The sequence below is a fragment of the Natator depressus genome, chromosome 10, assembly GCF_965152275.1.
Source record: "Natator depressus isolate rNatDep1 chromosome 10, rNatDep2.hap1, whole genome shotgun sequence".
NCBI classification, from domain to species: Eukaryota; Metazoa; Chordata; order Testudines; family Cheloniidae; genus Natator; species Natator depressus.
Window position 1 is genome coordinate 25,769,750 of NC_134243.1, and position 17,208 is coordinate 25,786,957.

Below are 17,208 nucleotides of genomic sequence, written 5' to 3' on the forward strand. Positions count from 1 at the left end.
GTTTTATCTGCAGGGCTTTTACACCTTGGACTCACTGCGCTTTATTTCCCCCCCCCCCCCCGAATTGCTTCCACCTCCATTGTCAGAGCAGTCACCTTTTAGTGCTGCAGGTTATCAGCATCTGTTCCAGCTGGTCTGTGAACTCTTCCTGGCTGTGAATCTCTCTCTTAAAGGGTTCTGTGAAAACTCACTTGAGTCTAGACTGTACTACTCTGTGCTTCCTCTGACTGCTATCAATGGACCAAATTCTACCCCCCAGAGCTCATTAGCTGGAATCCCATGTATGCATCTGAGGGCAGAATTTAGCTCTGTCTCTGTAAATTGATTTCAAGAGCACACAACTTGCCCAAGAAGGAACTAGGTAGGGAAAGTGATTGCTTTTTACTTTCAACACTCATTTTCCTTACTGTCTGGGATTTTTCCAATGTTTCTGAGGGGTGTGAGGTGGAAGTTAGTTTTCCTTGTTTTATTGTGATTGTTAATATAGCACTTGAGATAGCATGGCACTTGACAAAGGTATGAAAGACAAGACACCTTCTTACTTATGGGAGCATGTCATGCAGCAGGCTTGCATGATTGAGTCCTAAATTAGAAAGCTAACACACAAGACATACATCAGAATGTGGGTGTGAGAAGGGAAAACCAAGGCCCAAACAAGATGGAAGGGAACAATGAGCTTATTTTTATATAATAATTACTATCTAATTTTCTTTTAGAGAGATCATGAGTAAGGCTGCGAGTTTGTCATGGAAGACATGGATTCAGTGACTTTCCAGGACCTCAGTGACTTCTGCAGCGGCCAGTGAGGCTGGCCGAAGGACTGCCTGAGTAACTCAGGCAGCCCCTGGGCCAGCCGCACTGTCCACTGCTGGGGCAGTCTCAGACCACCATGTCCCCTTCCCCCAGCAGCAGCAGCAGGAGTTTGGGTGGGGGGCTCACAGCAAGGGGTTGGGTACGGGAGGGGGTGAGGGCTCTGCATGGCACTTATCTCAGGGAGGACTCCCTGGAACTGGCAACATCCCTTGGCTCCTAGGCAGAGGCGCCGCCAGGGGGCTCTGCGTGCTGCCTCTGCTTGCAGGCACCACCCCCAACGCGCCCATTGGCTGTGGTTCCCAGCCAATGGGAGCTGTGGAGCTGGTGCTCTGGGTGGAGGCAACACGCAGAGCTGTCTGGCCGCGCCTCCATCTAGGAGCTGAGTGAGGGGGATGTCGCTGCTTCCGGGGAGGCATGGAGCTGGGTAGGGAGCCTGCTAGTCCCGCCACCCCTCACCAACAGCCACGGCACTCCTTGGCTGTGCACCTCCGCCTGCCTCCTGGGCTGCTGCCCACCCTCCCAGTACCGGTGGTGCCCCCTGGGCCGCGTGCTGCCCCTGCTACCCCCAGCATCCACGGAGCCCCCCAGGCTGTCCCCCCCGCCAGATTTAATCAGGGGCATATAGTCATATATAAAAGTCATGGACAGGTCACGGGCCACAGATTTTTGTATACTCCCTCTGACCTGTCCATGACTTTTATTAAAAATACCTGTGACTGTAGTCTTAATCCCGAGACAAAGATCTGTTATATACATCTCTCTCTATGATCATGATTAGATGGCAATGGGGAGTATCAGAATGGAGAGGAGTAGCATAAAGCTACACAAACTGAAAGCAGTTGGGTGGGGGTGGGGGAAGAGGGGAATCTTATATTTCACATTAACGATGCTTACGCTGGGATGGCACTTTACATGTGCGGACGCTTACTAATCCTCACAACACCCCTAGGAGATAAGTAAGGATCATCCCTATTGTACAGATGAGACAGAGACTTTACCAGCTATATGTTATATTGTTTATCAGCTTCACCCCTCCTTTCAAAAAGAGGAAGGTAAAAATATAGGATTTTTTGGCTCTAGTCAAGCACTCACAAAAAATACATGATTTGATCACTTCAAGGAGCTCTGTGCTTTGCCTCTCCTACAAAAGAATTTGGAGAATCTTAAAAATAGAAAGCGTATCTAAACCAGCTGCTTTAGTCATTTTGTCTCCTAACACAAACTGTTGAATATGAAGACTGCTAACCACTTGCAAGCCACAGAAAACTAAGGGGGTGAAGTTTTCCCACATTTGCTTCTCTCTCCCATGTTCCTGGTCAAATAGGATAAAAGAAGGAGTTAAATGGTATCTAGGCCCAGTCCTGGTTCTCTGCATGGGGTGAATTTTCCCCGAAATACATGTACAAGTAATAAGTGCACTTAACTGAATAAAGTAGCAAGGAATAGTGCAAGAAAGTTTTCTTTAGCATGTTTTGGAGCTAAACTCGATGGGAAACATTTCTCCCATCCTGCAAAGATTTTGAGATTTCTAAAGTGTTTCCCATCCCAAACCAGAACAAAAAGTCAAAATCTCAAAATGTTTCACAAACTAAAAAGCCCCAAAAATTTCTGTTCCAGTCGATTAAACCATTTCATTTTTTTAAAATGGTGAGTAGCTTAAATTTAAAAAATGAAAAATCATTTCAAATCAGAAAGACAGAATTTTTTGTTTAGAAAATGTCAAAATGTGGTTTCAAAAAAATCTCAAAATTTCTTTTTCCAAAAACACTTCACATGAAGAAATTCAGCAAAATTGAGCCGTTCCCATGAAAACTTTCAGTTTTGATGAATCTGCATTTAACAAAAACATGTTCTGCTGAAAAATTCTGAACAGTCTGTACCAGTTGATTTCCTGGCATGTTTTATATGCAGTTCACAGGACTAAAGCTAGAGCAGATAGACCACAATTTAGCAAAGCAATAAGCACATGCTTAGAGTGCATTGACCAGCACTGGACAGGGATGGGGATCACTTTCATGCCTAGAGTTAAGCATCGGCTTAAGTTTGTTGAACTGGGACCTTAAATCACTAAACATATTTAATTCAAGTAAGTCTCTCTTCATTTCTTTGCACTTTGATGAATACTTCCTAGCATGCTGTACCTAGTGATTGGGGAGGCTAATGGGAAAGGGACATTCCAAATTTTGCAGGTCAGAAATGTCAGATTAAATAAGCCACTTTCCTGGGGTAACTGGTGCAAAAATAAACAAACAAATACAAATAAAATGGCCATCAGCGGCTCTTTTTTATTTTAGCTATTGCATTTTTAAAGTGTGGGGAGGATTTTCTTGTGGCTAAAGCACAAAATTAGGCATCATGAGTTCTAGGTTCAATTCCCAACTCTGCCACATGTTTCCCATCAAATGCTGGGCAAGTTACTTAACTATTCTGGGTCTCAGTTTCCTGGATAACAGGGATAAGATTGAAGCATTGAGAGATCAAATTTATTACTAACTTAAAGTACTTTGAGATCCCCTAGTGGAAGGTGCTACAGAAGTGTCAAATATTATCTGTGATGATAATGCAACTAATTGCATAAGGACAGTTTGTAAGGGAAGATGCAGGGCAGAGAACAGCACATGCGGCAATGTTTATAGTAGGGGTGGGAAGGGGGTTTGTAACGGAGAAGCAAAATGATTACAGCTCTTCGCAGACGGATAATGAAGCCCAAACAATCTCAGCATTTGCAGGTGACCTCCTATATACACTCCAGAGTCCACTGAACGATTTCTGTCATTTCATCTCCTGATGCAAACATCTGTCAATTGTAAGTGATCACTGCCCAGAGCAACCCTATCTTGCTATGTCTTGTGTAATGACTTACATAGTGTTTCCAGGCTATCGTAACAACTAGTGGGGCTGTTCTAGCACTTCATCCACAGCCCATATTTGTGCTTTATGCACATCCTTAGAGAGTTTTCCACGTAAAACCATTTTTGTGATATAAGATACGATGGCAAATAAGTTTTTTGGCTCGTGCCTGGACTCTGAGGCACTGTTTGTAGCACATGACTATCCTTTTTCAGTGTTCAGAGCAAATGGGAACACATGGGCTACAATGGTCATACTCCTTTAGCTTCAACAATGAAGCTTTGGAATGATTGAACAGGGATAATCTGAAGTGACTCTTTTTCGACATTGCCTCAAACTAGACTCTGTTTTGAGATGTCTATTTCATGAATACAATTGAAATAATTTTCTGATGACACTACTTTGAATTGCAGGGTTAAAGGTCTGATTGAAAGCTGTGTTTCCAGCAAATAGCTAAAAAAGCCTTCACTATAATTTGTTGTGTTTGAGTTAAACATCTGCACAACAGGAATTTCTCAGTGCTACCCACATAGCAAATGCCACCAGTTGCAAATGGTTGTAAGCATTCCTTCTCTTGTCTTGGATCAGTCTAGCTCTAACCATACAGACAGAGTCTCTGTATAAAGCATTTCCCCACTACACTGGTTTCAAGTACATTTTCCTACAGTGTAAAAAGCAGAACAAAGGATGTTTCAAATGTCATAAATCAAGTATTTCTGCTGAGAGTCCAGAAATACCTAATGTTTTCTTTTTTTACAAGAAGTTTGATAATGATAGTTGTCTCCCAATTTTCACACTGTGTTATGATGAATTGGTTCTTTCAGGGACCATTATCTAAAAGTGATGACTTTCCTAGAGAGAGCTGTCCAGGCGTCCTTAACCAACCTATTCATCTTGTGTAGGTTGGATGGAAAGCCATTTGTCTCATTGCAATGGGATCAAACCAAGCCAAAAACCCCACATAGAACATTTCCGCTTAGTGCAACTAGAATACATAGAGCAGAAAAAGAAAAATGTAATGACATCACTGTTATTTTGCTACTTGAAGTAGCTGGTAAATACTCATGGGCCATTAATGTCTCTAAGTGTCGAAAGTAAAAGAACATGTGTTTCATATCAGAAGTTGTGTGTGTGTGCTTACCTACGTATCAATGCTAACTATTTTAGTCAAAATTCTGGTTTCCACTGTGCCCCCATGCACCATTTGAGCACCACAAAGGACTTGGATTCTGTCTGTAGCTGGCCAGTGGAGAATTCCCTTGGTGGAGGAAAACTCACATCTGGTTTTAAGCTGGTGCAGCTGACTCTTGTGCTAATTGTTATGCCCCACCATCCTCCTCCTCAGGCCTAGCGTAGGGAGTATACTAAGGAAGGGGGGGGCATGACAGAGCTTAGCTATGTTGTGCCAATCCTCCCCTGACGCATGGTGCCTTAGGCTACTGTAACTCACACCATGCTGGGCATGGCACAAACCAGCCAACAGGAGAAGGGAGTTGTGACTGGCTCCCACCCTTCATTGCAATGAACAAGCTTGGACACAGGAGAGAATCTGGCCCGTTACATACACACACACCCCACCCTTCATGTGTATATGCATATGAAAGATATTACATGACATGCTGGTACAATTTTTTATACCATAGCATGAGTTTGTGATGGCTGCCACAAGCGAGCCATATTGGCTTTCCTTACTGAGTACAGCAACATTTAGGAACAAACAATCTAATGTACTTAAATATAATTTGACCAAGACATTGTGACTAACATCCCTACTCTGGATAAAAAGTGCCAAGAGAACTCCAGTGGCCATAAGCGATCAGGAATCAGACTTCATTTTGTAGCTCATCAGAAAAGTGATGCCTGCAATAATACTGTATCCTTCATTGTTAGTTCGGTTCCAAATCACAGTCACTTTGTGCAGGACCCTGGCCTTCCTGGAGGTCTCCCCTTCAAGGACTGATCCAGCATGCCATCATGTAGCTTGGGAGATTGACAAGATCACAATCAAGGTGGCATGACAATATTTTTTACCTCGAAGTATGAATAAAACTGGCTCACAGACGTGTTACATTTTTGTTTCATAATTAGAATAGCCTGGATTCTGCTTTCACACTGGACATCAGTAGTGTTTATTCCCGATTTACACAGGTGAAAAGCCTTGATCTAGCAAAGCACGTAAGCATAGGCTGACAGCATGCAAGTAGTCCCAGTTACGTTCCAGCCACTTGATTTCAAGGGGACTACTCACCTTCTTAGAGTTAAGTGCATGCTCAAGTGCTTTGCTGAATCAGGGCCTGAAGTGAGATCAGAATCAGACCCTGTACTTCCAGTAGGAGGAGAGAGAGCATTTAGGAATTATTGTGTTTGCCTGTGAAAGCTATGATTTACATACTAATTTGTGAAGCATACTTAAAGGGAAAGTTTTGCATATTTCTCTCAGTGAAACTGCTCAGCCATATTCAGATGTGTACATTCTTCTTCTGGGGATACATGCTGTCTAACAACAGCCATGCCCTGTCTGTTCACAGAGAGTGTTCATATTTCAGTACTAACCTGTCAGTTTATTTGAATTAAAAATGTTCCTATTCACAGATTTTCTTGTTGGCATCATATTCTATGAAATTGTAAAAAATATCTAAATAAATCTGAACATATTTGCAGGTCTGAGTTCTAAGCATTAATAATACTTTTTAGTATTTTTAGTATTATTTAGTAATACTTTTGCTAATGCAGCTTTCAGAACCACTGGGGACCAGGGCAGAGGGGGAGAAAAGAAAGAACCCCTGTTCATTAGGATCCATTAGTTCCTAATGTAATATCTGCACGACTTAATGACCCTATTCTGGTTTGATCATCCTTATTCAAGTATCGCCTGCAGATAGAAATTGTAGTTCCATTTATAGGTGCACACTGAATACATAGATAGGGAGATTTGTTCATTCACTGGTAAGTGATTATAGAAATTGTGTGCGTTTATAACACATAAGCATGTGCTTAACTTTAAGCATGTGAGCAGGCATGTGCTAGAGCAGGGTCAAAATGATGTGCTTATTTGTACTTTAAACTAACAACAATTACTAAAGGCTGATCTAAGGTAAAGCAGCCGGAACCCAAGGAACAGAATTAGCCCCACTGTAAGAAGCTGGCCCACTATGTTGTATACCCTGTGCAATCTCATAGATAAAGGATATTTACCATGTTCCTGATGCAAAGTGTCCCTGCATTGACTCATCAACCTTCCTGGCAATACAGCAGGTTGTGGGAAAGTGTTCAGACATAGTCCCACGGTGAATAAATCATATCTGAAGAGGAACAGCCAGAGTTCAGGCAATCCAGTCAATCAATAATTATTAATTACAAAGAGAATGAACCTGAACATATGATCTTGATTACAGTACTGTAGTTTCCACCAATGCTCTTTTGAGTCACTTAGTAAAGGTATTGCAGATGGGACCCTGAAACAGCTATTTAAAAAAACAAAAAACCTTCTAGAATTCATTAACATTTTCTCTCTGGCTTTTAATGGAATGTTGAATGGTAAACAGGTCTTGTCTTACATTCTTTAATTGATTAAAAAAAAACAGGGAGGAGAAAGTGACATTTCCTGAGAAATTTTTTTGAACACCACCAGTTCAACTAATTCCAGTTCCTGGGGTGTATTTTAGCTTTGATGTATTCATCTTACAAGTATGCATTCATCAAAGACAGGGGTGGGCAAACTATGGCCCGTGGGCCGCATCCGGCCCTTCAGGTGTTTTAATCCAGCCCTCAAGCTCCCAGTAGGGGGCGGGGTCTGGGGCTTGCCCCACTCTGGCCCTCCAGCTGGGGGCTTGCGTGGCTCCCAGAAGCAGCGGCATATCCCCCATCAGGTTCTTATGTGTAGGGGCAGCCAGGGGCTCTGCATGCTGCCCCCACCCCAAGCACCACCTCTGCAGCTCCCATTGGCCAGGAAGCGTGGCCAATGGGAGCTGCAGGGGCGGCACCTGTGGATGGGTCAGCATGCCGAGCCACCTGGGTGCACTTTTGCATAGGAGCCAGGGGGGGACATGCCACTGCTTCTGGGAGCTGCTTGAGATAGGCGCCACCTGGAGCCTGTACCCCTGGCCCCCTCCTACACTCCAACCCCCTGCCCCAACCCTGATCCCCCTCCCACCCTCTGAACCCCTTGGTCCCAGCCGGAGGCCCCTCCTGCACCCTGAACTCCTCATTTCTGGCCCCAACCCAGAGCCCACATTCCTGGAGGAGCCCACACCCCGCCATACAATTTCCATACCCATATGTGGCTCTCGGGACAAAAACTTTGCCCACCCCTGATCTAAGACCATAACTTAATTTCAATTGGACAAATGTATCCCAGAGTTAACTTCATGGATTTAAATGGAGTTACACTGGTCCAACTTCATCTTAAGGATCTTTAACTTACTGGAAGTCCTATACCAAAGGTGGGCAAATTTTTTGGCCTGAGGGCCGCCTTGGGTTTCTGAAATTGTATGGAGGGCCGGTTAGGGGAGGCTGTGCCTCCCCACACAGCCAGGCGTGGCCTGACCCCCACTCCCTATCCGACCCCCTGCTTCTTGCCCCCTGATGGCCCCCCAGGGACCCCTGCCCCATCCACCCCAACCTGCTCTCGGTCCCCGACCGCCCCCCGCCGCCCCATCCAACCCCTCCTCTCCTTCCTGACTGCCCCCCTGGGACCCTTGCCCTCATTCAACCCCCTTCCCCTCCCTCTGACTGCTCTGACCCCTATCCATGCCCCTGACCACCCCGCGAAGTCCCCTGCCCTCTATCCAACCCTCCCTACTCCCTGCCCCCTTACTGCACTGCCTGGAGCACTGGTGGCTGGCAGCACGGCTGCACCAGGACAGGCAGCCACGCTGCGCTGTGCAGCACAGAGCACTGGGTCAGGCTGGGCCCTGCAGCCCCGCCGTCCAGAGCATTGTGCTGCGCGGCGGCGTGGCTGTGGGGGAGGGGTATCAGCCTCCCGGCCAGGAGCTCAGGGGCTGGGCAGGATCGTCCCATGGGCTGGAGTTTGCCCACATCTGTCCTAAGACAAACAAGGTTGTTTACATTGATGGGAGATAATGCTGCCCTCTTCTTATTTACAATGTCACCAGAAAGTGAGAGCAGGCATTTGCATGGCATTTTTGTAGCCAGCATTGCAAGGTATTTATGTGCCAGATGTGCTAAACATTCGCATGCCACTTCATGCTTTGGCCACCATTCCAGAGGACATGCTTCCATGCTGATGATGCTTGTTTAAAAAATAACGTGTTAATTAAATTTGTGACTGAACTTCTTGGGGGAGAATTGTATGTCCCCTGCTCTGTTTTGCCCGCATAATATTTCATGTTATAGCAGTCTTGGATGATGACCCAGCATATGTTGGTTCATTTTAAGAACAATTTCACTCAGATTTCACAAAACGAAAAGAAGGTACCTGTCAAGGTTCCTTCCCCACTCTGAACTCTAGGGTACAGATGTGGGGACCTGCATGAAAGACCTCCACCCCAAGCTTATTCTTACCAACTTAGCTTAAACACTTCCTCAAGGTACAAACTTTGCCTTGTCCTTGAACCCTATGCTGCCACCACCAAGTGTGTTAAACAAAGAACAGGGAAAGAGCCCACCTGGAGACATCTTCCCCCCAAAATATCCCCCCAAGACCTACCCCCACTTTCCTGGGGAAGGCTTGATAAAAATCCTCACCAATTTGCATAGGTGAACACAAACCCAAACCCTTGGATCTTAAGAACAATGAAAAAGCAATCAGGTTCTTAAAAGAAGAATTTTAATTAAAGAAAAAGTAAAAGAATCACCTCTGTAAAATCAGGATGGCAAATACCTTACAGGGTAATCAGATTAAAAACATAAAGAATCCCTCTAGGCAAAACCTTAAGTTACAAAAAGATACAAAACCAGGAATATACATTCCATTCAGCACAGCTTATTTACCAGCCATTTAAACAAAAGGAAATTAATGCATTTCTAGCTAGATTACTTACTAACAAGTTCTAATACTCCATTCCTGTTCTGTTCCCGGCAAAAGCATCACACAGACAGACAGACCCTTCTGCCCCCCCCCCCCACCTCCAGCTTTGAAAATAACTTGTCTCCTCATTGGTCATTTTGGTCAGGTGCCAGCGAGGTTATCTTAGCTTCTTAACCCTTTACAGGTGAAAGGGTTTTGCCTCTGGCCAGGAGGGATTTTATAGTCCTGTATACAGAAAGGTGGTTACCTTTCCTTTATATTTATGACAGTACCAATGTGAGATTTCTAAAGATAGCTATAGCACTTGACCCAAGGTTTAAGAATCTGAAATGCCTTCCAAAATCTGAGGGGGACAAGGTATAAAGCATGCTTTCAGAAGTCTTAAAAGAGCAACACTCTGATGCATAAACTACAGAACCCGAACCACCAAAAAAGAAAATCAACCTTCTGCCCGTGGCATCTGACTCAGATAATGAAAATGAACATGTATCGGTCTGCTCTGTTTTGGATTGTTATCAAGCAGAACCCATCATCAGCATGGACACGTCCTCTGAAATGATGGCTGGAGCATGAAGGGACATATGAACCTTTAGCGCATCTGGCACTAAATATCTTGCGACACTGGCTACAACAGTGCCATGAGAACACCTGTTCTCACTTTCAGGTGACATTGTAAACAAGAAGCGGCAGCATTATCTCCTGCAAATGTAAACAAACTTGTTTGTCTGAGTGACAGGCTGAACAAGAAGTAGGACTGAGTGGACTTGTAGGTGCTAAAGGTTACATTGTTTTATTTTTGAGTGCAGTTTTTTTTAAATACATAATTCTATATTTGTAAGTTCAACTTTCATGATAAAGAGATTGCACTACAGTACTTGTATGAGGTGAACTAAAAATATTTCTTTTGTTTTTTTACAGTGCAAACATTTGTAATAAAAAATAAATATAAAGTGAGCTCTGTACACTTTGTATTCTGCGTTGTAATTGAAATTAATATATTTGCAAATGTAGACAGCATCCAAAAATATTTAAATAAATGGTATTCTATTATTATTTAACAGTGCGATTAATCGTGATTAATTTTTTAAATCGCTTTACAGCACTAGAAATAATATGAATGGTGGAAGACACTGAAAAGCAAAACCAAAACCCAACTGATTTGGAGATTTAAAAACAGATTTTGCTGGGTACCAGTAATTAATACAAGTTTAGATAAACTAATCTGTTTACACCGTCTGAAAGGAGGAACTCTGGCTTTAGCAGAAGCAGGGCCGACTCTAGGATTTTTGCCACTCCAAGCAAAAAAATTTTTGGCTGCCCCTGCTTTTTTTTCCATGCGCCCTGCCCCCGGCTCCACCCCAACTCCACCCCTTCCCAACATCTTCCCCAAATCCCCGGCCCCGCCTTCTCCCCCAGGTGTGCCGCATTTCCCCATTGCTTCCTGCAGCTCCCCCCCCGCAACCCCCCACCTGAGATCACCTCCGCTCCGCCTGCTCCCCTGAATACGCTGCCGCTCTGCTTCTCACCCTGCCCTCTCAGGCGAGGGAGAGGCAGCGCGCTCAGGGGAGCAGGCGGAGGCGGAGTGGAGGCGAGTTGGGGCAGCGGGAGCACATTTCTAGCCAGGGGCTGCATGGCCAGCTCCGGAATGCCGCCCCTAGAAATGTGCCGCCCCAAGCACCTGCTTGTTTTGCTGGTGCCTAGAGCTGGCCTTGAGCAGAAGAACTGCTATTTCTAATCCAGGCAAACAGTGATATTTTGGCAATAATAAGTGTTTGTAATGGAATTGATTGTGTGCTGTTTCCTACTTTTAACATTCATATTCAGTAAACAATTTGGACGTTCCTGAATGAATGAACTCAAAGTTCTAAAAATCAATTTCAGGCATTCATGTCTCCATTAATAATATATTAATCTCTGTAGTACTTCTGCAGCACAGTGACTTCAAGGATCTCACGTGGACTATGCAAACATTAATTAAAAGTAATTGAACCAACCAGGGCTGCCCTCAGCACAGCTGTCAGGGAGCTAGTTATGGGCTTTCAAATGCTCAGGCTGGTATTTTTACAACCCTGGGGAGTTTAGAGCAGCCTGCTCTCAGCTACACCAGCCAGTGATGGCTCCCAGGGAGCTGTCAATCAGATTGGGATTGTCAGAATACAGTACGCTCTAGCCACATGCCCCTCAATGCCTAATGTGCTGAGAAGTGGAAGTGTGAGGCAGAAGTCAGTTAGGCCAGCTGTGATCTCCCTCACACTGGGGGGAATGCTCGGGTGACTAGATCCAGCTGTTTTCTGGCCTCTGTGCACCACTATGTCTAGGGATCCTTGTGGTTGCAGATTTGGCAGCATCCTCCATACATGTTTGTCACTTATGTATTCAGTAAAGGCAAGTGTGACCAAGCACAGATGACTATTTCCCCCGTCCACGAAAGCCAGTGCAAATCAGAGGCTTCCTTGGTCGAAGATCCTATAACCCTACTGTCCTAGCTTTTGAAGATTTTTGGAAGAATTCAGTAAATTAGAAATTAATCTCTGGAAAGGGAATTTTACCATTTTTGATTTCCCCATTTTCTTTGTAAAAACATAAGAACATAATGTGACGGTGCCCCCCATAAGGCTTTAAGGAAATATGCTTCTGAATGTATATATAAACCCTGTTATAGTCCTAGCCTTCACAACCTCCTCAGGCAAGGAGTTCCACAGGTTGACTATGCGCTGGGTGAAGAAGATCTTTATGGGATCTTTATAATGATTTTGTTTTGATGCAGAATTGCCTGTTTAAAAATGTGCAGCAATTCAGTTTTCTTCTGTGATTTCATCTTCCCTCAGGACAAGGATTTACACTTGACTAGACCATATTGATATGGAAATTAATCTTCCTTTGATATATCCTTGCATGTTGGCTTATCTATTTACGGCCTATTTGTACAAGCAGTAAGTGTTTACTTCATCAAGATATTAATTACTATGTTTATGTATACCCAGATTCTGCAAAGACATACACAGTGATTTAGCTTTACAGTTAACTTTATGGACTCCCTGTATGCCTAAATTGTGCGTGGGAGTGTGTGCGCGCATGTGCTGGATTAGGGCCTTAGGACAGTAAATTCTTCAGGGTAGGGACTCACTCTTATCATGTATTGTACAGCACCCAAAGCAACTGGGTCACACTCCTCATCAGGAGCTGCTGAGAAAGACACCAAAGACTAAATAATCTTGCATGCACTTTTTTTTTAAAAAACCACTTATTATTGCTTGGCATACTGTTCTGAGACATGAATTGAATCCGCCCTCCTCCACTGTGAAAATATGGGAGAAATACATGCAGTTATTTCATTTAATGGCGCAACTTGCTACTGCTATGAGTTTTAGGACTGAAAGAAAAAAAGTTAGTAAGAAAGAAACTAAAATGTTCTTTTTGTACAAAGATTTTCATGGAACTTTTCAACAAAATGAAATGAAAAATTTGGGGAGTATTTTTCTCCCTCTTTCTGGAAAAAATGGGGGAACCCCCCAAACAACTGAAATGTAGTCCAGCTCCAGTGTGTTTGGCATGGCCAGCGTGTGAACCCCCGCCCCCTCGGGGAGGCTAGCCCCTGCCCCTTCTGCCTGAGGTCCTGCCCCTATCGCCCCCTTGTACACCAGAGCCCCAAGCCTCCCCGGCGGCCGGAGGAGCCCCAGTCACTCCGAGCCCCAGACCAGCCCACCCTGAGGTCCTGGGCTGCCGGCCGGCTGAAGCTGCCCCTGGCCGCCAGCCAGCCCAAACACTGGCCTGAACCCTGGGCCGACCTGAGCTACCCTGGGCCACTGGCCAGCCCAACCCAGCCCTGGCCACCGGCCGGCCCAAGCCCTGGCCCGATCACGGGGCTGCCAGCCAGCCCAAGCCCCAAGCTCCAGGCCACTGGCCCAAGCAGAGCCTCCGCCGGCTTCAGGGGAGAGGCAGAGCAAGGGTGGGGCCTTGGGGCAGAGGTGGGCAAGGCCACAGCCTGGGTTAAGGGAAACTTAGCCTCCCCTGGTCTATTATATCTGCTGCCCATGGTGTTTGGATCAGCCATTTCAGCAATTATATCCTCTGACATCCTTTACACCTCTGGATTTCACTGGGAGAAGAATGAGGGCATTTGTTAGAGTGACTTTGAATGAAGGATTTGCTGGTATGAAGGGGTGTGTATACTTCTGGTTTATATTTATGAAAAATAAGCTAATAACATTTCTCCTCTTTCGTATACATTTTATATGGCACTTCTCTTTTGTATGTCTGAAAAGACTGATTGAGCAAATAAAAATGACTACTTGATCCATTGTAACATTTGAACACATTGTCTAATAAAGAAAGATTATTGGGGTGCTATCAAAATATATCCATATATATGTTTGCATGCTACAAAGTTGTATCTGTCTGATTTTGAAGATTATTGACTTCGAGTAAGAACTCTCCTCTGCATAGGGCAGCTTTTCCTTCTGATCATCATCTTAGGTTTATGACAGACCATTTACATGAAATAGATAATTATGTCACAAACTCTGCCTTGTGTCTGCGTGATAGACACTCTTAAAATAGATTTCTTTCAGAGAGCAAGTAAATCAAGATTGATTGGTGTTTGACCCAGGAAGACTGCTGAAACTCAACGTGAACTACATTCAGCAAGAAAAGAAAATGCCTCATAGGTCCTGTCTATAAGATGTACACATTTCACACTTGTGTGGCTACACCAGAGAGAGCCTCCAGTGTAGATAACCTGCACTGGTTTAAGCATAAATTTGCACTGATACGATTTGATCCTGGTGAGCAACTGAAATCAGTTGACTTCAGTCATTGGCTCAGATCCATAAGCAGAAGATAAGGTGGCAGCATGGCCAATGCATTGACACAAAAGTGTGTGCTTCTGAGTGACTCACATACACATTAGTCTTTCAGAAATCTTTTGCGGGAAAGAGATGCACACATCTGAGATATCTATGCTCTCAGATGCCATACTCACTGAAGCACATTGAGTTTACAACTTTATATAATCAGATGCTCCCTGCACCTTGTGCTCTATTGGAAGGAGATAACCAGAGGTAGCGATGATTTGGCAAACACGGTCAGTGTTTAATCCATATTTAAGTTGGTACTTACTCATGAGGTAGAAAAAATGCTTAATTTTTGGCATTAAATTTAAATTTGATTATTTTGCTACTGGACGTAATCTAGAGCAGAATGATAAACAGGATATATCATACTGTTACCCATCAATGTATTTTGGTAACATTAGAATGTCTATATATCATGAAATAGCAAATGTTTTGCACATAATGAGAATATTTTGTCTGGCCATCTTAAAGCACTTAATGGACATTAAACCACACAACACATCTGTGGGTGACCACAACCAGTATTTTGCAAATGGGGACACTGAGGCACAGAAGTGAGCCATTTGCTCAGTAGCACTTGACTCGATGGCAGAACGGTAAACAGAACCAGAAGAGCTGGCTCTTAGGCTTGCTCTGTGACCACTAGAAATATGCTCTCTCTCACAAGATGTGTAGTCACAGCTGCTCTCATTGCTCATATTTTCAGTGACTTTTTTTCTACCCGCAAGATACATATAGCTGAGCCATACACTACCTGAAAGGCATGTATTGCAGCAGTTCTTCCCCTTTCTCCCACCCTCCCATTCTGAAACGGATTAAAGAAACCCATGCCACTCAGACCTACATTTGGAAAGGTTGAAAAAAAACAAAAAAACCCCAAACCCACAAGTACACTTCATCATGAATTAGCTGGAAAAAGAGAGACCTACAAAAAAAAGTGTTCAAATGTAAGAAAACATTTATTTTCAAACACTTAGTCTGTCCTCCCACATCCTCCCCATAAATAAGAGTCTGATTTGCACAAAGGGAAGTCTTTCCATTCCTGCATGAGACAACTATGCTGAGATTTTCAAAGCTCCTAGGAGATCTGGATACTGAATTCCGATTATTTTCTAAGAAGTATTCAAATCCCTTAGGGATGCTTTGGATGACGCTTCCCCCCCCCCCCCAACAAATCCATCCTTTAAAACTGTTTTGAGAGGTACTGATGAAAAGGGCTGTATAAGCGCTAAGTAATTACTACTTAGCGATCAAACAACATCTGCCGGCATTCACCTGTTAAGGAAGAACCAGAGCCTCACGATTAAGATTGCTCTCAATTGCAGTTATCCAGCTCCCCAGGGCATTGCTGCAGTGCAAAGGACCTCTGCTCCTGGCGTCATGCACAGGGGCAGGGAAGTTCCCCCGTTAATGCTGCCGTGAGGACACTGGACTGGTCCTTCAAGGAGGGCCATGCCAGGCCTGCCACGGACAGGCTGGAGGGAGAGCAGGGCAGACGCACCTACAGTGTAACTGCCAAAAGGAGAGCAGGAGACGCCGGCAGGGCTGAGAGAGCCAGTGCAGAGGGGAGGGGTGTTTGCAGGATTCCCAGCAAGAAAGCCGGCGGGGCTGGGAGCTGCCGCCTTTGCATCTGGCTGCTACGCGCTCCCAGGGCTTTGGTCCCCGTGTCTTACAACACGTGGCCAACGCGCCCCTGTGCTCCGGGCGGGACTCTGCGGGGGGAGCTGTCCGTGGTGCTGACCTGCGCGCCCAGCCCCAGCGCACCTCGCCAGGGCAGCGGGCAGGGCGGGCAAGGGCTGGCCCAGGGCGGGCTGGCCGGGGAGCTGCCCGAGCGCAGGCACAGCAGCGGTGGAGGAAGCAGCGGTCCCGCTCGCTGCCGGCCGAGCTCGGGGGAAGGCGAAGGGCTGGGGCTGCAGGCGGGAAGAGGCGCTGGGATCGCTGGCAAAGTGAGTCTCCCGCCCGGCGTGGCTTGGAGGGGACCGGAGCCGGGGCTGCGGGAGCTGCACGTGGCTGGGTCCCGCGGACAGACTCGCGCTGCAGCGGCGGGGAAGCTCCCGGAGCCGGGGCGAAGGGGGCCGGATTGGGCGCAGCAGGGCTGGCCGCGCTCCGTGCCGGGGATGAGCGCTGGGGGTGTCCCCGTCGGGCGCTAGGCAGCCGGAGACCCAAGGCAGCGGCACCATGAAGATCAAGTTAAGTGGCCTCGCCGTGGTCGTGGTCCTGGCTGGCGTGTTAAGTTTCATCTTGCTGGTGGTAGCTATAGGGACCGACTTCTGGTACATCATCGATGCCTCCAAACTGGAGCGGTTAAGCAATTCCTCCGCGACGCTGAGCTCCCACTCGGGACTCTGGCGGACCTGCAGACGTGAGTACGCCTCGACCTCCTGCGGCCCTCTCGGGATCCTCAGGGCAGCTAGACGCAGCATCCTTCCAGGGGGCACAGCCCCTTAGCGGCTGGGAGTCAGGTCTCAGGGCAGGGACCTTGGGGACAGATGTTCCAGTCACAATGACCAACGCTACTGGATGGAGCGTGTCCCCATCCCTGACACTGCCTGGAAAAATCTCCCCGGCACTGCTTCTCCAAATCCTGAAACAGGGGCTTTCCCCTTGTTAATGAGAGTAGGTTTATTAAATGCACACAGTGCCTAGGTATTGTTATGACAATTACACGGACTAATAAGTACCGTGGGGAAGATTAAAAGCCGG

The 17,208-nt window shown here is 45.8% G+C and overlaps 2 protein-coding genes across 4 annotated transcripts in view; one reads left to right on the forward strand and one right to left on the reverse strand.

The window, feature by feature from the left end:
* Positions 1-6,881, reverse strand: part of METTL22 (methyltransferase 22, Kin17 lysine) — a 44,374-nt gene extending 37,493 nt beyond the window's left edge. The window contains exon 1 of the mRNA XM_074965488.1: positions 6,859-6,881. The gene's annotated coding sequence lies outside the window, so the exon portion shown is untranslated. The remainder of the gene's footprint in view (positions 1-6,858) is intronic.
* An 8,833-nt stretch (positions 6,882-15,714) lies between these two features.
* The window catches only part of TMEM114 (transmembrane protein 114), a 34,215-nt gene continuing 32,721 nt past the window's right edge, over positions 15,715-17,208 (forward strand). Inside the window, exon 1 of one of the 3 annotated variants that reach the window (XM_074964649.1) lies at positions 15,715-16,867. In XM_074964649.1, the coding sequence (XP_074820750.1) occupies positions 16,684-16,867 (184 nt within the window). In that variant the 5' untranslated portion in view covers positions 15,715-16,683. The remainder of the gene's footprint in view (positions 16,868-17,208) is intronic. The other 2 variants (XM_074964650.1, XM_074964648.1) reach the window with 2 other exon arrangements.